We start from the raw sequence: 23,536 nt of genomic DNA, 5'->3' as shown, positions 1-23,536 counted from the left end.
TAACTTTGTGAGAGCTAGAGAGTGTCAGCTGCCCAAGTGTTCATGCCTAAGGTGTGCAGAGATGCTGCAGTGCTTTTTCATAACTACTGTGATTAAGACACACCTGAAGCGAAGTACCAGAGTGCATGTCTGTCTTGCATTCAGAGCACATAGAAATAGAATTCTATGAAAACCTGATGAAATTAGTCATTGCCAACCCAGTCAATTCAAGTAGTGAACTGTTACTTTTTAGGCAGGTTGAAAAAGACCATAGTGCTATATTCACACTGTTTTGTGAGTATGGAATAACCAGCAGCAGCTCCAGAAACACTGTATAATCTCTCAATTTCCAAGGAAATTGGTTCAGTCTTCCAGGATTAAAGCATGCTGATAGAAGAGCACAAACTGGTATGAAGGTGGAATGCTACTGTAATAACATCAAGCAGCATGGTAAACTTCTCATATAAATAATAAACACATTAATAAGAGAACACTCTGGAGGATCCTTTGATGGGTTATTTAGGATGTTGTATCCACTACAGTATGGAAGCATGTTAGGATACCATCACAAAACCAAATCCCATGTATGTACAATTACTGAACAATATTTGCAAAGCTAGTGGCAAGCGGTTTTCCTTATACAAGGCTTGGAACACAACTGGATTCAGCAACTATTCCTTCATTCAGTGGATATATGAATCTTTACTGAGGCTGAGGAAACTAGGGGTATCACATGTATTTACAATGCCAGCACATTTACTGAGTCATGATATGCCACAGCATGTGCTGATATCACCACACAGGTTTCTAATGAGACTGAGATTTGCTTTGCAATCCTTTAATAAGCCACTGCTCATTAAAAGCACATGCTGGATTGTACTTGAGTTGCTAGCAGAGCAATGCTGTTGGCTCATGGGCAGGCTTTGCATGACAATTTTATCTTTCAGTAAATTCCTGTGGCTTCTGTAAAAAGAGTGAAACTCAAGAGTTTTATTGGTTTGCCAAAGCAAAAAACTCATGGCTGAGCTTTGTAGAAATCCTCAGACTGAGTTGTGCCTGTCATAAATTTACATGGTGATAGTTTTTGCTGCTTTTTAGTCCATGAGGTTGGGTAGACTCCAAAGGTGCTGTGACAGGTGCATATCTTAAATTTGTGGCTTCAGTTTACTCCATGAAAACCTGCATATTGTCCATTTTGTTGTAAAGATGAGATGGATAAACAACAAAGCAAAAAGGTGTGTACACAAGCCTCTCTGACACTGGAATAGGCATTCTGCCTTTCTAGACAGTAACTTACAGTGGTCAACAGAAGTTACCAAAGTGCAAGATAGCAGGCAGACAAGCTGACAAACTCCCCAAAGGAAAGGGATAAAGATTGTCCCAAGGACCAATAGCAACAGTCAATGACTAGAAGTTACAGGAAAAAATAGATGCAAAGAAACCATATTATGTATTTTAACTCCAGGAATACTATATAATGTTGCTCAATTGTCCAGCAGGATCATTGAAAGGGTCACAGTAGGCACATTTCTTTTGTGACTTCAGATTGATTTGCTCCAACCCGCACAGCTGGATTTCCTTATATTTGGAGAGTGATCTTGTGTGATTTAGTGTCCTCATTTATGAAGAAACCTAGCAAAGAAAGGTATTGTGTCTATCTTTCTCCATCTTAATGATATCTAAAATTTGCTCTCAAAACCCCTAAATGTATTAACAGACCAAAGTTGCACTGACCAGCCTCACCTGAGACACTTCCACCTTCTCATTCTCTGTCCCTGGATCTAGGGACTCCCTTTAAATTTGGGCCTGGGCTTTCTGTCCCTCTGTGATCTATGGTATAGATGTACTTGCCTTAAGTTCCATCACAGCTCTGCTTCACCATGAGCTTTGTTATCCAGAGCCTGGCCTGCTTGTCTCACTTGGGCACTGTGGAACCAGTGGCTGGAGAATCTTGTACTGTACTACCTTTTGTTACTGAGGTTTGGCTTCTCTCCCAAAGGGAGCAGACAGGCCTGAGTGTTCCTTGATGTTCTTCTGAATGAGGCCCTGAATAACTTGCTCTACTCTTGAAGTTCGTCCTGAGTGTAAGGGGCTGCACTAAATGACCTCCAAAGGGTCTTCACACTACTTCTTTCTGATTTTGTAAAAATGCCACCACTAGCCCACCACCAACTAGGTACAACAGAAGTTGCTTTTTAACAAAGAAGAAAAATAGAAGGAACTAGAAAGCTTGGTAAAATAACTCTTGTCTCTACCCTCCACTGCTCTCTCTTTTCTACTTTTGCCTCACTGTGTTAGTATTGTGTGGTATGGGGACATCATGAAACCTAGCTCCTGTAGTTTTCCATGTGATATAGGAAACACTAATAGAATATTAATAAAAACAGGTTCTAAATTTCCTGGTGATAAAACAGAATGAAAGTCATCTCCCGCATGAAAAAGGCTAAGCCTGTGTTATGGTGCCTATAACAGCACTGCTGTCTTAGAACTCTGTGAGCTCTTATTTCTGCTCATTCCTGTTGCATTGTTCAAAATCACTTGCAGAATTTACTTTTCCATCCTTTCCCTCTCTGTCCATTTGACATACCATTTCACTTACTCCTTGAGCTGAGAGGTTGTTGTGTGGAAAAGATGCCAAAACTGTGGAAATGCACCGAGTACACATAGTCGATTTTTCTGACTTGCACAGTCTGTGCCAGCTGGAGCAAATTTTATTAGTTACAGAAATTATAAAATAAACCACTTTTACTGACGAAAAAAGACTGGAAGGAAAACCTCTCTACAGGTTGAAGCAGGGAAAAAAAACGTTTGCTTACACCAGCATGACTCACATACACCTGTTATCCTTCATCCTTGCTGAACCACGACTCTGAGGGAGGAAAAACTGAAGGGGGGAATACATAATGAAAGTATTTAAAACAGTTGTATCTCTTGAAGTTGTTCTCTGACAAAATGAATGCTCTCTCCTCCTCTCAATGGCATCTGCTAGCAGACACAATTGAGATGACTTGCAACACAAGCACTGTCGGTTAATCATTGCCAAGATTTAAATGAATTGTGAAACTAGTTTCATAACGCCAAATAAGTGAGGAAAACAGAGAATCATATTAACAAAATGTAAAGAGTTCCTTAAAGAACAATACTTTGTCAAATGAGTGGCAGGTAAAAACACAAAGATGATACAATAGAAGTTAATATTATTTTTACTTGAATATGACTTTGCTTTAACTGTGTTCTATTATTCTGCTGACACAGAGTACTTGGCAGGAAAAAACCCAGCATAATCCAATTACATTGCTTTTCTTCCGAAGGGAAATTATACTCAACTGAATGCTAGTCCCTCTGCCCTGTGAGAGCCCACATCGCTGAGCAGCCACACTGATATGCACTCCTTGGAAGAACGAGTTCTTTGCTGGACAGTATTATGTTTTCAGTAGAAAGGGTTGTTATTTTGGGACATGGCAGCACAGTTGAATCCCTTTAAGTAACAAATATTTAGAATCTTCCTGGAGTATTCCAAATAGCATGTTATTATGCTAAAACTAGGCACTGCACCTTCTGTTTTTAATTATCTGACTGGTGACTGTTAATTCACATATTCTTTAATATGCCTGCTGAATGAGGACCCTCAGAGGACATGGGACAAATTAAGACCTTCTTTGCTTTTTGTCTGAAGTGAAGTGAGTCTACCCAAACAAGCTGATTCTGACCAATTACTTCTTAATTAAGGAGAGCAAATATATTTTATGTATCAGGGAAGCTAGCCAACATAATGATATTGCAAACCAATAGAAAATTCTTAATCTTTCTGTAAACTATAGTAGCTACAGTTACAGCTTCAAATCTGAATATTAACTAAAATTATGATATACTTTGTTATGCTGAAATACTAACTAGCATAACTTTATTGTCTTTGTAGAATTGTGTTCAACTAAGTAAGTATAAGAACTTATATTAGATATACTGTTTATTAAAAATCATGATTTTCACAATATTTGGGAATACATAATCTCCATGGATTTTTTTTTTAAATCATGTCTCAGTGTCTCCATACTGTTGTATAATATCACCCAGTAGAATATACTTGGACAGTACCTCTCAGAATAACCTCAGGAAGTAAAGCATGCTTAAATAGCAGCTTTCCAACTAAGAACCAAGGGAAACTTTTCACCCAGGTTTCAAGTAGAGAAGCAGCTGGTGGGGAAATGGCATCTTTTGGTGACCAAAGAACATAGGAACAAGAGCCAGATTTTAGATTTTTTTTTTTTTTTTAATTTAACTGTCAGTTAGACACTACTGTGATGGATCCCAGGAAAACAGGTTAGACTGTGCCTGTTACATGGACTTTGATCACACTTACCAAAAAACTATGTGCTGCCAGCTAACTGACTAAGAAATGCTAATTGGTTTTAGAAAAAACTGTCCACTATGTCTGCAATAGCCTGTTCTCAGCTTTTCTTTAGAGATAAGCTCTCAACATCAGCCAGTTTTGCCTTATATAAATAAAGATTATGCATAAGAAAGTCCTAATTTGAGTTGTAGCATCCTTAAAAGCATTACACTTTGAGCTGTCTTCTAAATGGAAATTTGGGAAACAGTATGAAAAGGCTGTGGGTTAAGAAAAGCCTTGTAACTCTTCGTGAAATATGACCTGGTTTGGAGTCAAGAAAATGGCCCCAGTCAAAAAAATGATGCATAATTTTGAACTAGGATGTGGTAACTTTCAGCTCATCACTCTGCTACATAAAAACACATACATCTGGAGAGAAAAAATGTCTTAAGTCAATCCCACTCTAGATATTTTGTTGCCTGTAAGAATACATTTTTCCTTTCAATATTAAGAGCTTAAATATATAAAATTACTGTTACTGTAGACTTCATTACCTGATATATATGTATATCATTTATAAAGTGTGTAAAATATGTATATACATACTCTGATACATGAATCTAGTTATAATTCCTATAGGATTTGAATAAGGAGACTGGAATACCCCTTTAGTCAGAGACCATTGTTCATCCTGTCAAACCCAGGGGAACAGGCAAGTCGTATCAGAGAAAGGAGTCAGAAATTGCACAATTAGATCAAAAACCACTGCAAAATCCCCCTCTAAAGACAAACATCGTGAAGAAGACAAAGCCTTACAATGGGATAAAGGAGCACAGGTGAAATAAACTGTCCACAAGAAAGATTACATAGATTTAGACTGGGAGGAACCAATTGTCACAATATTATAGCATGTATTTGGGCTTGAATGAACAGAAATGAGTGACTTTCCCTCTAGCTGAGAGATTGGGAAACCTGGAAAAGCCAGAGAATGGATGCAGGATTGATCCAACTGAGGACAGAGAAAACAGGGAGAAGAGTTGCACCTATGCCTTTGTTCTGGTAGTCCTGAAATGTGTAGATTCCATCATTTTTTTTGATAACACTTTTGTAAGACTTTGTCTACAGATTTTACACTGTTAAATTAGTGTGATATTAGCAGTAATAATAGAAGTTTAGGAGGTAGTTCCCCTAACCTTAAAAACATACGGGAACAGTAGCAAGTTAGAACATGCAAGAGGACTATGCCCAGTCTTAGAAGACCACCTAGAAATCCCCAAGCAAGCTCTGCCCCATGCAAAGATGCTGGTCCTGTGAGTCTGACCAAGGGACCCTGTGTACCCTGACCCAAGATGCCAGGATGACCAGGATGGCACTTCCTGGGGCAGCAAAATACACTAAAAGGGAAAAACAGAAGAAAAATGCCTAATTTGGTAGAGTGTATAGGTGAGAACCATGGGCATTTTCATGCTGGCTAAGAAGTCTGCAAGTTTCTTAGCAGACTACAAGCTGGGGTAGAGAGGGGCAGAGGCAGGGCAAACAGCATCCTACTGTGGTCCTGCTGCTAACTCCATTGCAAAAGTATAATTTGGAACATATATCCCACTTCTCTGCCTACACTTTATATCATTACAAACATAGCACCTTCCTGCCTCTAGTTTCTTTTAGCATTGGTATGAAAACACATGTCTTGTGTGCTGCTTTAGCTGGGATGGACTTCACTTTTTTCACAGTGTCTGATATAGGATTATGTTTTAACTTTATGCTGAATACAGTGATGATAATAGAGATGTTTTTGTTATTGCTTAGCAGTGTTTACACAGAGCCAAGGCCTTTTCTGCTTTTTGTGCTGCCCTGCTGGCAAGGCATTTGGAAGTGCCCAGGAAACTGGGAGGAGACACAGCCAGAACAGGTGACCCAAACTACCAAAGATATATTCCAGACCATATGACATCATGATGTAGGGGGAGAAGGAGGAGAAGGGGGTGTTTAGAGTGATGATATTTGTCTTCCCAAGCAACTGTTAAGCATGATGGGACCCTGCTCTCAGAAGATGGCTGAACAACTGCCTGACCTTGGGAAGAAGTGAATCAATTTCTTGTTTTGTTTTGCTTGCGTATGTGGCTTTTGCTTCCCCTGTTAAACTGTCTTTATGCAGTTTAATAGGGAAACCTTATTAACCCTATGCAACCAATGAGTTTTCTAGCTTTTACCTGTCCAGTTCTCTCTCTGATCTCACTGGTGGGGGAATGAGCGAGTGGCTGTGTGGGGCTTGGTTGCTGGCTGGAGTTAAGCCACAACAGTACTTTTTGGCACCCAGTGTGGGACACAAAGTGTTTAAGATAATGACAGATTTGACTGGGATGTGCTAAATTGAATTTATAGCTATTAGTGCTGTTTAGCTGGTAATCAGCAAGCTCCTGTACTTGCCATGGAGCTCCCTTCCATGACTGTGTATTAGTCCAGTGCTCATTAATGGTTGTTTTTTGCTTTTGCTGCTTGCTGTATTGCTGTACTACTTATTATCTCCCTGTATTGTGCCTGGGAACATTTTGATAACAACCCTGGTGAAGGGCCTGGGCTGGCAGATGGCCAGGGTGTTGTTGCTGTTTCTGTATTGCTGTACTGGACATGTGGAATTCCAGTGTAAACTTAAGCTGAAGGGGCTCTGACATGAAAAGTCCATGATGGAGCAGAGACCCACCTGCAGCCTGTGTAGGATCCAATGCCTGAGCAGATGAATGCCTGAAGAAGGCTGTATCCCATGAGATGCTGTGATTGGAGCAGGTTTGCTGGAAAGGCCTTGTGACCTCATGGGGGGCCCTTCTGGAGCAGTTTGTGAAGAACTGGAGCCTGTGCAAAGGCCCTGCACTGGAGAATTTCGAGGACTGTGTCCCATGGGTGCAGCCCCACACTGGAGCAGCGTGAGATTCCCTCACAGCCCATGATGAAGACCATGGTGAAGCAGCTATCTCCTGCAGCCCATGCAGGACCGTGATGTGGACTGCACTAACAGTGGACACCAGTGGGACCCTTTTTATTGTTAGCCAGGCTGGGCACAAGGGGAGGAGTTAATTACAATGTTAAAACCATAACCTGTCCCAAAATGACTAGGGATGGAGACTGTAATGGATATACCTTTAAATTGTTGTAAACTATGATTTGAATTGTGTGGTACAGGAATTAGTACAGCAGAAACCACCTGAGGCAATGGAGGAGAAACCTTACAGGAAGCAGTGACATGACCTGAGCTGGCTTTGGTGCCCAATAACAAGCAGCAAGAAATACAGCCAAAGCAATGGACTAGATGAACTCAACATTCTGAACACATTTTATAGATATTTTGCAGGGGTGGTCTACAGACTAAGGGAATATCTCTGTATTGTATCAAAGAGTGGGAAGGGGAAGGTGGTTAATGAGGCTGTATGGAATAGTGTGGGACCTGAATATGATGTAAATGGTACTAACTAAGGCTTGGAAGCCCCACTTTTCTGCATGCACTTTACATCATCAAAAACACAGCACTTTTCTGCCTCTTGTTTCTTTTGACACGGGAATGAAGCACAGGTTTTGTTTATGTGACAGATCTATCCATAACACTTTTCGCCCTTCTAGCCTTTTTATCTTTGATGTTTTCCATGCAAACTTTGCATTTCTCATGAAAAAATCATAGCCAAATTAATAGTTTGCTTTTTAATAGCCAGGGCCTTGTGCTTCTGCAAACATTCCCAGACATCAGTCTGCAGGTTCAGTGAGTTACTTTCACATTCACATTAGTTGCAGAGTCATGTGATAAGCACAGCTGGCAATATGTCTTTATAGACAGTTACCACCTGTAATACAAATACAGCACAAAAATTTCTGCCCTAAGTAACTTTCTGACATCCCTAGCCCTGTGATAATTGTGACCATGTGAAGGGAGAAAGGAGGTCTTGGGAGGTCTGAGCAATTGTTTGGGTTAAAAACACCCAGCACTTTTATCCCACTATGATATGACATGCAGTGGGTCTTCAGGCAAGGAGATCTCTTGCTATGCACAGACCACTCCAATATGTGAGGCAGTTCTTTTGCACAAGTTAAAATATATACATCAGATCTCTCCCTTCCATAAGTCATGCGAGATTCTCAGCAAAACAAAGGTTATTGTTACCATTATTTATCTCAGTTTAAAAGTACCTCTTTTTGTTATGGTCAAAGTGGCAGATGGACTACAGTTCTGCATCCTATACCTCCACCTGCTTTTATAATAATAATAGCCAAGAGGAAAACCTGATCAAAACCACAACTCACACTGTAGGAGAGGTACTGGTGCAGTCTAATATTGTCTCTGCTTTCATATTGCTTAAATTAGTAGTGGAAGAATATGGAGGATTGTACATGTTAACAGCTTCAAGATGAGGCTGAACATTATCACCATTTTGAACAGTTGGCATGAGTGGTTAAAACATTTAAAAACATGTCATTCCAATAATGATACCTAAATCATAGCCTAAATTCACAAATCTGTATTCTTCTACATATTACCTAGCTCCAAACATTTGGATGTGCCATTAGCATTGCTGCACATCCTCCATGGATCTCTCCTGCTCTACCTCCTCTGCTATATTTGGGTTTAAGAGTAACACTGAGCTTTTCAATACAGCCTCAGAACTACTGTGTGCTGCCAGTGGCCTCTCCTGGCAGACACAGTCATTGTAAACTTGTTCACAATGGGTATAGCCCCCTGTTCTATAAGGTGAGCACAGTATCCAGGGTGTTCCTTCCAGAGCTCCTTTCCTAGAAGGACACATGTCCACTGCCCAGCAGACTCAGAAGACCAGTTTACACTTGTGGGACTTACAGTTGCCATAAACAGTCTCTTGCAAGATGCAGATTTTTTTTAGCCTTAACTAATGAGCAGTCTTTGTTGTAACAGCATTATATATTTTGCTGGGCCAAGAGTATTTGCAACACCAGCATTTTTATGCATTGTACCTCCCCCACAGCAACCATGGTCTTCAGCTCTGCAAAACCCAAACAAAAAATAGTGTATTCTTTTCGGTACCCTTGGTTTTTCAGCTGTAAATGTGGTCTCTAGACTGCAACCCAGAGCCTGGGTCTTGCTGCTTCCACAGTAATTATGCTGTGATAATTAGTAATTATGGTCTAAGTACAGTCTTTATTTCATTCTTAGTCTTCTGTTTTTCATTTGAAACATCAAACAAAATCACAAGCTTCCAGCACAACTACTAGTAGTCCTACAAGTTGTCATCTCCCCACAGCTTTGTGTAAAGGATGCTTCCCCACAACCAGCATTCTCAGAATGAAACTTGAAATTCAGTTCATGGCTTTGGCTCATGTGGCCTTTCATGAAAAGCCCTTTGGGCTCAGACTGCTCACTCGTATCTCTTAAGGACTTCTGTAAGACATATAGCTCTCCTTCTGTGACAGTCTGGCTTTTCAGGCCCAAGATGGCCCAGACCACTGCTGTAGCTGTGTAACCATACTACATGGTTACTCAGTTTACTACTCATGGCAGCAAAACTAAAGAATTTCTTAGGATTGCTAATTGAGTGCAAATGTCTGTTCTCTCATTCCAGTAATAAAAGTAAGGAATTTGTCCTGGGGTTCCCCTCCCTGTGTATTCAAACAATACTACTTGTCTTCTTTTCTGTTGCCCTGCAAATATCACAAGTCCAGCCACAATTACACTGTGCTCCACAACAAATGGAAAGTCATTAGGACAATACAAAACATGAGCAGTCCTTTGAATTTGTTAATTCTAGCGTTGGGCTCATCTGCATTGAAAACTGCACAAGCTGTTGAGCAACCACTGTGCCTGGCCTTAGACTTTAAATCTTAATAGATTAAAATCACATGGGGTTTATCAATAGCCAAAATATTAAGCTACTATCTTTTGTAAGCAACATTCTATAACCACAGGAACATATGAATGAAGATATTTAGTGAAAGAAACTATCTCACAGAGTTAACAGAGGATCCATTTTGTCAGCTCTGGCTACTCTGCAAGAGTAGCATGGAATTTTTATCAATAGTGAGAGAGGACAATTGATCCACCAGAATTCACTGGTCCGCCTAATACTCATTGATCTTGAGAATAAACAAAATTTTCCCTCTAAATGACTAATTTATTTTTTTTTTTCTGTTTCTTGATAGGTTGTAACTCCATGCTATTACCTGACACACTGTCCACCTTAAAAAGCAGGAAGTCTTTTGGTACTTGACTCAAGAAGGACTCTGTGCTTCTTCTGTGCTAATCTGTCAGAACTCGGAGCCCACTGTGAAATGAACTTCTAAAATCCCCTAAATTGTTAGTGTATCACATTCCCATCCACTCCTCTGTGATTTAGCTTACACTTTAAAGCAGGCCAGACTCTGGCTGAGTGTCCACCTCACATTTGTCAAGGGAGGGAGGTCTCGCCAATGGTGCCTCATCAAAGTGTAACAAATATAATGCAAAGAGTCTGGAGAAACAGATTATCTCAATTTCTCCCCTCTTCCGTTGTCTACCATGCAAAACTTCATCTTTGGTGCAATCATGAACTCCAAGCATAGCTCACCTATATTTCTCCATTCATCAAAGTCTTCAGTCATTAGCTCATGCTTGCCTAAATCTCCTACTCTTATTTCCCTCAATTTTGTCCCTCAGTGTGTCACCAGAATGTCTGCCCACACTTTCCAAATGCCTGGGCCAGCTTAATTTGTTTTTGAAATACATTGTTGGTTGCTGTCCTGGCTGCAATATGCTCAGGAATACTACTGACTATGCATCACTTTCCTCACTTTGTCCTGCTCTTTTCTCATCACTGTGAGACTATTTCCTCTCAGAAACAGAAAAGTCTGATTTTCTGCCCTTTTAGCAAAAAATGCCAGAGCGACATTTTCTACATTCCATGTCACTACCTTCTCTGATACCTCATGAACTCCTGGGTTCTGGAATGACAATGCCGTTGTTCCTGAGAACATATTCTATCCCTCCTGCTTTCTTACTCCCTTATCTCAGCCAAAACTGCTTTTTCCTGGCCACTTTATACTCTTAGACCTATTCTGGGGAAACTAAGCTCAACAGTACCATGCATATGACTCCAGACCAGTTTCCAGTCACTCATCTACAGTAGTAGAGATGTATACTTCCTTCCTTACTACCTTCTTATCTTCAAGCATAAAGAAATCAATCATCCCCATACCCTTCCAGTTGTCTCCATCTTTCTGACAGTCTGTATGACAAAAAGACTGCCAGTATAATAAAATCTTCCAGGAACTCTGGAATTAAAACCACCAGTCATGATCCAAGTTCATGTCTTTTTCACTCTCTTGCCCAATCTGTTTTCCTAAAACAACCCCTGTCACAGATTCATACAGGCCCATACTCCCATCCTGCACCTGCAGTGGCCAAACTTCCCACCTAGTAACCATCAGGGGAGTCTAATACCTATAGCAGGTAAAGAACATTACTGACATTACTGGTGGACTGAATTTGAACTGAACAACCAAAGAAGAATCAGTTTATGATTAGAGCCAGTGTGCTATGGAGGAATTCCAAAATTGCACTCTTCGGCTGTGACATTAGTAGAAAAAAGGGAAAGTCTTAGCTCTAAATGAGCATAGTTCTAAAGTAGTTTTTATTGATAGTAACTTCTTGCACATAATTATATTTTCAATTTATAGACCTGGATAATGTTTTGAAAAATGTTTTACATGGAAGCAGTTTTTAGTTTATATCACGTGAAGAGGAAAACATCTGTCACTACACTAATTGAAAATCCTTTTGCTTTTGAAAACAAGCCTTTTTATAACTTTTTATATATATCTATATCAAAAGTTACAAAATATGTCCATTCCACAGAATAAACTGACCTTGCTTCAGTAAGTTTTTGATGACAGAAACTATTTGGCCATTAAAAGTATGTTCTTATTAAGGAATTAAATATCAGCTAACACTTAAAAGAATGCTTTATAAATCTCAGAATACCAAGAGCTCTCTCTTCAAGCTGTGTTTCTAAATTACATTCTTTGATGCAAAAGAAATGTTATGAAGCACTAAAATTAGTTTTTCATTCACTTAGAATGAACAAATGTTCAAATTTGCTGCTCTTATTGCTATCTCTGGAATTAACATTTGAATTTAACCATAATAGTTGGAATCTGCAAACACTGTAGCAACTGAAAAATTACAGCCTTATCGTAACTGAGTTCCTGCATTGCATATACATCTTAGAAGGTCCCAGGAAAACATAAAAAATTGATTTCCATTCATTCACTCCTTTCTGTTCTATGAGAAGATATTTTACCCATAAATGTGTAAAAACTACTGAATGGTAAACACTAGAAGAGTACAAAAGCTGTATCAGAATAAACAACAACAAAAGATTAGGAGCTATCAAATTTGGAACAAAACAACTGTCAAGGATCTATTAGCACTGAATACTTCAATGTGACTGCACAATTACCTCTTTTATCAATTAAAACCAATCATAATCTTTTTGAAAAAGAAAAACGTAGCACAGGTATTAGCATATTAATAGAACTGCTAATATTTTCTGGAGACCACATGCTGCATTCAAAAAGGTGAATAAAAAGACTATGATGATAAAGAGAATCAACAGCCTGTTCAAAAGGGAACTCGGGGAGATCAAGACAACCCAGCAAAGACATGGAGAGAACTTTATTAATGCATCTCTACACACACCTTTGACAGCTAACACTGTATGTAGAAAAAGAACTGCTAAAACTCAAGGACAAAACTTGAGTCAAAAGCATAGTTTCTTTAGGTTGGCCATGAATTGTAGAATCCTATTGGTTGTAAGAGACTTCAGGGAGGTGATGTAGTTCAATTTCCTGTTCCAAGCATGTCCAGTTAAAGAAGGTTGTTCAGGATCTCATACAGTTGAGTTCTTAATGTCTTCACAGAAGACAATTCTGTAGTATGTCTGAGTAAACTCATCCTGTATTTTACAACATTCCTCGTGGAAGTGTGTATCAAAAATGCCTAATAAAGTTATCAAAAATACACCTTATATAAAAATTAATGATTTGATATTTCAATCCAATACCTGCACTGCATACTCCCATAGAATATAATTAAAATTGCAGAAGACTTTAACGGAAGCTGCTGAACTGTCTTTCTTAAGCAATCACACTTAACTAGAAACTCTGGCACCTATTTATTTGATACCAACATACTGAATTTAACCATCAACCTGTGTCAGTACTTACCCCGAGTTGCTGCACTGACAGAAGATTTTAATTAATACTTCCTGAAACAGAATTTTTTTATAAGAGGTATAAACTTACTTACTGTGATAGCAGTAAATTCTGAAAATTCCTTGAATTGCTTGTTAAAAAAAAGTTAAGCTGTTTAGGTGCCTTGAATGGACAGAATGTACTTTGCTGACTATACTGTTTGATAGGTGACTATCCAACATCCAACAGTTTTCACCACAGCTTTTATTTCCTAGAACTTAAATTTATAAGTGACGCTTCCTAGTTAGACATGTTATTTTACCCTAAATACATATTTTGAAAGACAGCCTTTTGACTAGCATATAAAAAGTGTTCTATTAAGATAAACTTTTCTTTATATTGATGTTTTTAGTTTAGTTCCTTACATCTCTTTACAGGTAAAGCCCTCTAGTTCTCTGACTAGAGAGACATTTTCTACACTTTAAGGGAATAAATATGAATGTAGTAAGATGATTGGATGCTAAAGTACACATTAGATCTATCAGAAAACCAAACCATTTACTAGAGGGCAGTTCCCGAACATTTCACAGAAAGTGAAAAGCTGAGATGGGCAAGCATAGCAGAGCTTGACAAAACAGACATATTCTGCCCCTATTCCTTTCACTGAAAAGAGCTCCAAAGAAGGCAACAGTACCTCACAGAGGCACCTAAACTGGTAAAAGGATTGCCTGAAATACCAGAAAGGTGATATGCTTTGATCTGTGCTCTTTTTAAGATTCTTCCAGTGGTAGAATAACTTTCTGTTTTGAAAGAGATGTGAATTTCCCATAGAAGCTTTAAATCAGACACCCTGACTTAAAAACATAACAAAAATACAGTGCTTGAAACAGCAGCTCAATGGGTAATACTAAAAGATTCCTAGGATCTTTCTGGGACCTTGCTTCTCGCAGGACATTATCAACATGGTCTCTCCACCTGCTCAAGGCACTGCACTACTTCCTTCAAAAATCTTGAGATGACAAAGGCTAAGAATATCTGGTCTAAAGTTCATGAGTGTCCAACACAGCCTCTCTACATAAATGGCTCTAATATTCAGGTTTACAGTTAAGTAGTAAGTATATGGGCATAAAAATTTGCACATCAAACATCTTAGGAATTCAGCATTTTAGTAAAGGATGAGAACAGCATTTTTTAAATATGAAGGCTTCTGCTGGGAATTCAATATCGACAAAGGTTAAAATACTTGAAACCCAACATCTGAACAATAGTAACTATTTAAGCCCATTTCCAAACGTGGTAAAGTGAACAGAAAGTAAAACCGATTGTCTCTTCTGCTGCCATATGCACACACTGACAAGGAAGGTGTATTCAATCTCCCTCTAGTCCATGACAAATGTAACTGAAGTGCAAGTGGTTTTTTTCAGGCAGCAATTTCCAGTTAACGGGTTTTCCAGTGCTTGTACGCTTTCAATATGTCATCCTCATCCTCCAAAAATATCCTGAAATGAAAGTCCAAACTCACAGGCAGTTGAAGTAGCAAGATAAAAAGTTTTGGTCTGTCTTTCAAGACTCTTCAATCTCAGATCACTTCCCGAATTTCTATGAGCCATCTTGCACTTGCATTTCCCTCAGAAATACCAGGTCAGGCTTTTGCTGAAAATGCATGATCTGGGTTAAAAGTTTCAGGAGGAGCCAGTTCAAATTATTTCAAACTTCTGATTTTCAGACTACTTCCTTTTTGAGTCTTCCCGTCACTTACTGAACTGTGATGGCAAAGTTTTTACATCATCCCTCCACCCCCCTTATATTATCCTGAATTTGTTATATCTAATGCCCACAGGACTTTAAAATTACTTAAGTTCTCACCTCCCCTTCCCCCACCTGTCTTATAGTCACCGTTACAACTTAATGGTGAACGAACAACAATGAAGGGACCATAAGTTAAAATCACATATTTTATTGTCAAATAGCATTTAGGCTGACATAATAAAGGGTTTTTCATATAACCAAAATGTACATTTCTATCCAGAATCGTCTCTCTTGTAGTTCTGAATCCTAAGAAGGCAACATGGTCTCCATTTTCTGGGGAGCCCTCTTGACTTGCTTCATTCTCCACACAGCATTCATTTAAAAATCACTTCAAATCCAGGAAATCACATACTTTACTTAAAAATTTGAGGAAAAGGAACTTCCCAAATGTCCACTTTAATCTTTACTTTTGTTTCTCTGTGATGTCTCAGTCTTCCTACTCTTGAATACCAAGATGAAGTTTGCAAACAATTCCAAAGCACTGAACTTTAAACTTAGATTTATTTTGGGTTTATAAAGAAAGTAATTTTACATCAGTAACTTGACAAAATCAAGTTAAATATAAATCTTTCAACAAATAACAAGTGTAGAAAAACTTAACTTTGCTCATTTCAAGGCAGATACTGTAAAACCTGCCACAGAAACAGTGATCTTGAAGTCTACTTATGTATCTTATACAATTTTAGGTTAAACCCAAATATAGAATATTCAGAGCACTTCAAATATGTTAAACTATAGAGACAGGCAACAGCACAGCCCAAATGCCAAACTATCTATTTTAAACACAGTTTTAAAAGCACTTCATGAAGTTGCATGAATTCCAACTGGTATCACATAACTCATTTTCAAAAGATGCTTACTGAAAAGTACTTTCTTCAAATATATTTACAGGAAACAATATTATTCTTAGGGCTGTGGAAAATTGCTAGCATACTGAAGCTGAAGTCATAAGTTACAGTGATGTCACCATGATTTTTGCCACTGACTTCACTGATGCAAAGATTTCTTTTATCTACTTACTTTTCTATTAGATAAAAGGTGTAAACTCCAGCTCAGATTTAAAAAATAGCTATTTGAAAAGTATTTCACAAGGCACACGTGCAATATGAAGCTAAGTTATCACATATATCAAAACTCCAGCCTTTATTACTATTCCATATGAAAGTCAATGATACATTGCAGCAAAAGCAAAACAAAACAGAGAGAACAGCACCACTGTTAGCCTTTGCTGAATTCCTTCTTAAGGCCATGTAGCTGAGCTCCAGGGGAAAATCACTTTCATAGGAAAATATATGGTATCATATTTTTAACCAAGTTACTAAAACTCATTTAAAAAAAAAAGATTTGGTACTTGTGAATTGCTTCATAACTACAGGTATGGCTCCAATAGTCATGATTTAGAGATGTGTAATAAACATATCTATAAAAAATGTTTTAACATTCACATAGTTAAGAGGCAAGTGACAAGATGTATGACTTCTCAATATGAACCAATTCGGTAATAATTATTAATTTTAGCTCGAGAAACTGAGATTACCTCCATTTTCTTATTACAAGCAGTTGCAACTTGACTGCTCAAGTGAGTCTCATCAAAGCTCTGATTTTTATGCTAATGCCATAATCTGATAAAAATTTCACTAAACAGAGCTGAAAATAATGCTAGGAAAACCTTTTAGGTTTTAAGTTTCGAATCAGAGGTGCAATTGTGATGGTTTTGGCTATACTCATGTAGAAGTGTGAATAGTTAGCAGGCTTCAGCTTTATTCTATTTATTGTCAACTAAACCACTTTGATGATCTGTAACGTTAGGTCTACCTATAGTAAACCGTGTGTAATCCAGTACACATGCATCTGACTCAGTTCACTGGACATGTGTGCCAGCTCCTGTCTAGAACTTACCTTTGCAGCATAACTATATACTTTCTTCCTAGAGATCTTATTAGCTTTAAGTCAGTGCTATATTAACATAGCTCTGAGTTTCAAAACCAGGAATAGCCTTTGTTTGGCCACACTGAGTCAGCACTTGTCTGCAAGTACTGGTACAGACACAGTCCTCACAAGGAAGGGATTGAAGAAATACATTCCTGGAAGTAATTTATTTCTTCAGCTGAACTCAGCAGTATGCCTTGTAGAATCCAACTATAACCTGCTGAAGAAATTAAGGGCAATATAGGACATACTGTTTTTTTTTTCTTTTCTGTTCAAAAAGTATTAGACAAAAAAAGTAAAACAAATTTAAATCACTACATAGAAATTAAAAGCCTGAACACTCTTGAAGGTACCTGTTTTACCTGAAATACTTCAAACGTTTAGTAACATTTAAGACTGCATTTTTAAAAATGTGAAATAAACTCCTACAAAAATATACAATAATAGTGTGCATTTTAATTTTCAAAACATTTCGGAGCACAGATATGGTTTGTGAGTTTTCTACTTGTTCTTCCATGTTTTGTGAGCTGTTCAATTGAAATGTAGCCATGGAATGCTTCATAGTTAAGGCTCAGGGTCATATGGTAACTCTAAGTGAATCTAAGCATGAGTAAATGCCTTCCATTTTTTGGCAATAAATCTCGCACTACAACATAGTGAGCCCCTTTTTTGTGTCAGCCTCTCATGCTGTACAGGGGACTCACCTCTAGTATTACATGTAGCAGCCACAAGGAACAAGAAACAGAGTGCATCAGTGTCAGAGCTCCTAAAGCTATTAATACAAAAAACTTTCTCCTCAGGAGAACAGGTATTACTCAAATTCAGAGCTGTACCACCTCTTCTGATCAGACCTACTAACTCCTCTCCCAGAGAGCTACTCACCTATCTTAAATCAAGATTTGGAAACAATTCACCATCATGAGACCACTCCAGTGTCTTTCAGTGTTTAAACTGTCATCCCATTCTGTTAATGGCACTTCCCATAATTAGGCAGATGGTCTTCTAAATTTTACAAGTATTATTCCAAATCCATAACATACTTAAACCAAACTTCACAAACTCATCTTAAGCTTGCACAGGACAGAAAAAAAAATATAAACTGCAATAAAACCATGCACAGAGCACCAAAATAAGATATAAGGTTTTGTTCAAGGTCTTGGATAAAAAAGTAGTAGTAGGAGTAATCTCATGTTGTGGGGTTGGTTTTGTTGTTGTTTGGTTTGTATTTTTTTCTTTGTTTTTCCTTGTTTTCTTTTTAAATACGTCAAATTTGAGATAAATTAGACTAAGTTTTAATTCCCCACCTTCCCCAAATCCTGGTTCTTCAAATTCCAAAGTCTGCGCTCTTAATAGGCATTTATGTATATATTTATACTTAAATTTTATATTTCTTTCCATGTAGAAGAGTAACTCAAATTCTCAAATTTACCACGGTAACACAAAAGTGAATTAATAAAACATGAAAATACTTTAAGAATATCCCAACCAGTGTTTTTATCACAATTATTTCTAGTCCATTTTCTGTGAGATATGTCAAAATAAGTATTTGAGATTTATTGTCATTCTTAATATTCCAAAAATATATTTGCTTACCACCAGTTCTCTTACTTCAAAATCATTAATGAAATTACATTATTCTGACAGCACATTAGATACAAAATTGCACCAAACCCAGATTTAAAAAGCCATACTACTATTAGGTATTATGCAGTTACATAAACTGTTGAAATGCTTAACATTTTAAATTAGCATATCACTCTAACTTCAGATGTTAAATTATGGATATGTTGAACAACTGATCATTTGACAGATATTCAAAAAGCACCTCACACAATAACTAAGTATTTTCACCTCTAAGCTTCTGTATCATAATCTATGCAATTCTGATTCATCTGAATGATTCTACATCGATCACTTCAGTCCTGGACATCAAAGTAGTCAATTACTGGCTCTTCCTTTAACGGTTTGGATAAACCACTGTTTCCACTACTCCTGAAATTATAAGAACATTAGATATTACATGCATGAAAAACAAGATACAAAGTAAATTGAATCACAAACTCCTGTAATGTCTCAATGTGCACATACACACTGAATCAGTCAATAGCATGCACTTCTAAATTAAGTTTTATATGAAGTATCTTAATGCTCCAGAAAGCCTTTGTTAATTGAATTTTGACAAAAACATATACTAGATCAAATTAATTTACATCAACATGTGTCTGAATTGATAAAATTCCTTTTGGGGTTTTACCAGAAAATGTAATTTACCAGTAATATTTATTACAAAAATTATACTGGAGATTAAATGTTAAAAATGCCTTTTTAAAAGAATCAGCAAAAGAAACGCTGTTAAAGTGAGCTGATGATCAAATCCACTTGCTTTCAAAAGCAAGAGTAAAAAAAAATGTGGTCATACCAAATCCAAACACTACAGATTTTTTTCAGTAAGACAGCATGAGATCTTCCATAAGATTTTCTAGAAAAAAATTCTAAAAAATCTTTAAAGTTTCTAAATAAACTTTACTTCTAATAATGAAAAAATAAATGGCTAAAGTCCTTTATTTTATTTTGCTACTTAACTCCTTGGCATTAATTAGGGTCACTGAGGACAGCATTGCCACAGAAGAGGAAACGGAGAGTAAGAACCTATTAGAAACTGGCATTGATTTACACCTTAAGAAATCCTTTTAAAAATGTGTTTTACTCTAGATGCTTAGCCCTGAAACAATTTAAATTTTCTCAGAACAGCCTATTTTGTATTCCAGCAGTAGTTACTGCAACATTAAGCAGTCCCTTTCTGCAAAAGGTACTTGAACCTGATTTCAGATGCTTATCTGGGAAAAATTTGTGAGGAAAACACTTCTGAAAGGTAAACCTAACCAAACAATACACCATCCATTAAAAAAAAAAATCATAACTATAAGATAACTACAAGCATCTGAAGGTCATACAATGTAAAGATGTCCTTTTAAGACCATTCATCAAGATGTCTTATATATCCCATCTTCAGTAATTCTCACTAACAAAAATTGTAGTTCACCTTTAATCAACTGTGTAGCTGTATCTACACAAGAAAAATACATTTAGTACCTGTCCAAATAATTTTATGCCAGTAAGACATTACTCTTGGTTAAAGGTAAAAAAAAAACCAACCCCCAACCCTCCAAAATAGCACTCTCTTCCCAACTATCTAATATTTATTAAAAAAAAAATTAAACTCCATAATATTTGTTATACTACTACCCCTATATCACACAGCCAATCCTACATTTTCTTATCACTTCACTTCAGGCTTACTTCTATGGAAAGAACTTCTTAGTGCATACTGCAAGCTCTAAAGCTGTGTGTGGGTTGGGAAAAAAGAAAAAAACAGGGCATATGGAACTGAAGCTCAGGAATAGGTTCCTTGGGGAACTCAGCACAAAATTGAAGAATACAGTTTTAAACCCAAATTCCTTACTTATCTGTTTGCTTGTAATGAGGAAGAGGAGGTGCAGGCCTGCTCTGCATTTCTTTATCTAGCACAGAAGTTAAGGTATTGCTTGGACAAACGGATTTCCCTCTAAAGAAATAAAAGAAAGAGTACTTAGTTCAATAGGAAATCATACTCATTAAGAATTTGGGAATGAATAATATTTTTAAGTAGCAGTTTTGGTGTCAGAGTTCACACTTGAATTCTTAAATAATCTACTTAAATATTTAATTTTCCAAACATGGAGACCAACACTGCAAAAAGTGCATTTTCATTACCAAGAATCCATCCAGTATTCTAAATGTCTCCCCACTGCTGTCTATAAAAGATGCAGAAGCAGCTTAGTAGATTTGAGCATTGGTATTCAGATTCCTTTTCTGCGTCTGAGGTCCACAACTCCTTTCTACTATGAAGTGCACTAAATGATCAACTGTTAAAATAGATAAACTGGAATACTTCAGGGTTACATATCTGTTCTTTCAAAGAACAATATATATATCAGAAGGAACAACTTAATAGCTTAACTCAGAACCACAAGAACACAGTTCACTGAATCTTTACAACATTATCTAAAATTTTGGAAACACCTTCTCAAATACTGTCAGTAAATTGTGTTAAACTCGTTAACCACAGCACTCTGATAAGAGGCACTCTCTCAAACAACACTGCCTCTTCCTTGTAAGCAGGTTAATCAGATCAGAAAAAAAAATTATGCATTAGAGTGGGGAAATTAAAAAATCAGCTTCTTCTGCTCTCTACACAAATTACAATCTATAGTGTGATTGCCATCACACAATGAAACGTCACACTTGTGCCTGTCCCATCTGCAGTGTAACAGTCACCCCACAGCTATGGTTAGAGAGCAGTAAGTTCTCCAGTACAGGAGGAAAACATACTTCAGCATATATACTTATATGTTTTAGGCTGTGAATCACACTCAACTTCAGTTGTCAGTCTGTGCCCAAAGGCTGCGCTGGATGGAGAAAAAAGGAGGATATATATAAAAAAAAAAAATAAAAATCTGCAAACAAACAACCCCCAACACCCAGTAAAAAAAAAAGTCCTGGAAAGATCACAGATCTCAAAAAGGGCATCTAACTAAAAAAAAGAAAACAAAAACCAAACCAAAACAGACAAAAATAATTACTGAACATAGTGTATCTCTAATAGGTTGTGGAGATGTCTTAAAATTTCCTCTAAATTCATGAGCCACTTTCAATAGTGAGTTTGTCTTATTTCACTTGGATGATTTCACTGTAAGACTGAAAGAGCTTCCACTGTTAGCATCTTTGCCACTCCAAGTTTCTTCTTCATCTTCTCTGGGGGCAGATAAGATCAATTTTTTACCCTTCCTGCACTTTCTTCTAAATCCATGCAACTGGCATTTTCAGACCAAACTACTTCTTGTACACTACATTCAACTGTATTCCTGAGCAGCTTTTATTGGTTATTAGCAAAGGGTTCCACACTCAGAGTTGCCAAGCATTGGAACAGGTTGCCCAGGGAAGTGGTTGAATCACCACCCCTGGAGGTATTTAAAAGATGTGTAGATATGGTATTTAGGGACTTGGTTTAATGGCAGACTTGATAGTACCACTGGACTCAATGATCTCAAGGGTCTTTTCCCAACCTACATGATTCTATGTAAAACACTAAATACAGATGTGTCCTCCTTATTTACTTTATTCATGCATTTTTAAATATTCTCCTCCAGATCGTGAGATTCTCTGTGCTTGCTGATTGCATTAAATTCCTACTCAATGGATACCAACACACACATCTTGTTTCTTTCAAAATTACATACTGAATAGCAACAATGCTGCAAAGCAATGGGTAGCATATTGTTATAATTCCAGAAATGTGCACATGTTGAGTTCCATGCTTTGTCACATATTTGATAATTCATACTTTCTGCCCATTTCCCCAAGAGCTCTAAGCAGGTGAAATCTCACATCAGTACACAGATGAACACCAGTTCTATATCAGAGCTTAAAAAAAAATTAAATTTGAAACCAATTTAATTAATTTTAAATTAAATTTTTAAAAAATATGTATTTTTCTTATTTCCATTATCTTAATATTTTTTATTTCATAATGTCTTGCTTCTATCAGTCTGTATTTAAGGACAAATTTTTGTGATATTGTGGCAACACAGATTAAAAACTCCACAACATTTTCAAGGTAAGTCAAAAGACCACTAAAATATTAAGTGGTGATTCCTGAACCCCTTTCAGTATTGTTTCAAACTGAGTACTGACAGTCTAATCCAATGAACTACAAAATCTTACAAACATAAGTCACCAATTAAAAAAGCATTCTCCCCAACATTGAAAGATTTCATTATTTGGAAAAAATGTTACTTGTCACTGGCCATAATTTTTTCAAGGTTATATTACATTTACACGTATACTCTAATAACAATTATATTACAGTCCTTTCAGTTGGGAACAGCTAATTTTCCTCTCCTGTCTAAAACGGTTAAAGAGTCCTTCTCTCTCCCTAGCTCTAAGCCTGACATATAAAGTCAAATGTTCACACCACCATTTCAAGTTACAACTCAACTGCAGAGCAAGTTCTAACTGGAAAAAGACAACAGTGGTTGATGGGAGGGTATTTTGTTGTCTTCTTCCATTTTTATTAACTGTCATATGCAAAAACATGGAAAGCAAATTGCCTGGAAGTAATTAAGCAAAAAAAAGAGGCAGGTTACAAAGGCCTTTAAAAAACTGCAGTAAAGTGTCCTTATTCTAGAATATCAGACTAAATTTCACTTGTATAGTAAAAAATAAAATAAATGAGAGCTTTGAAATGCCAGAAACAGAACACTTAGAATA

The 23,536-nt window shown here is 37.2% G+C and overlaps 1 protein-coding gene across 4 annotated transcripts in view; it reads right to left on the bottom strand.

The window, feature by feature from the left end:
* Positions 1–23,536, bottom strand: part of NFX1 (nuclear transcription factor, X-box binding 1) — a 93,157-nt gene that overhangs the window by 2,109 nt on the left and 67,512 nt on the right. For 2 of the 4 annotated variants that reach the window (XR_001519582.2, XM_015618627.2), the window contains 2 exons: positions 20,691–20,792; positions 15,431–19,219 (listed from right to left, as the gene is read on the bottom strand). The exons of 1 other annotated variant lie outside the window; for it this stretch is intronic. Coding sequence is in view for 2 of the 3 variants with exons in the window: in XM_015618627.2 (XP_015474113.1) it covers positions 19,144–19,219; positions 20,691–20,792 (178 nt within the window). In the remaining variant the exon portion in view is untranslated. Of the gene's footprint in view, positions 1–15,430; positions 19,220–20,690; positions 20,793–23,536 lie in introns of those variants that run through there. One more of the 4 variants, XM_019005717.2, reaches the window with a different exon arrangement.

Source organism: Parus major, chromosome 2 (genome assembly GCF_001522545.3).
Source record: "Parus major isolate Abel chromosome 2, Parus_major1.1, whole genome shotgun sequence".
Lineage (NCBI taxonomy): Eukaryota > Metazoa > Chordata > Aves > Passeriformes > Paridae > Parus > Parus major.
Note: the sequence above shows the minus strand (reverse complement) of the source record. Positions and strands in the feature narration are given on the sequence as shown.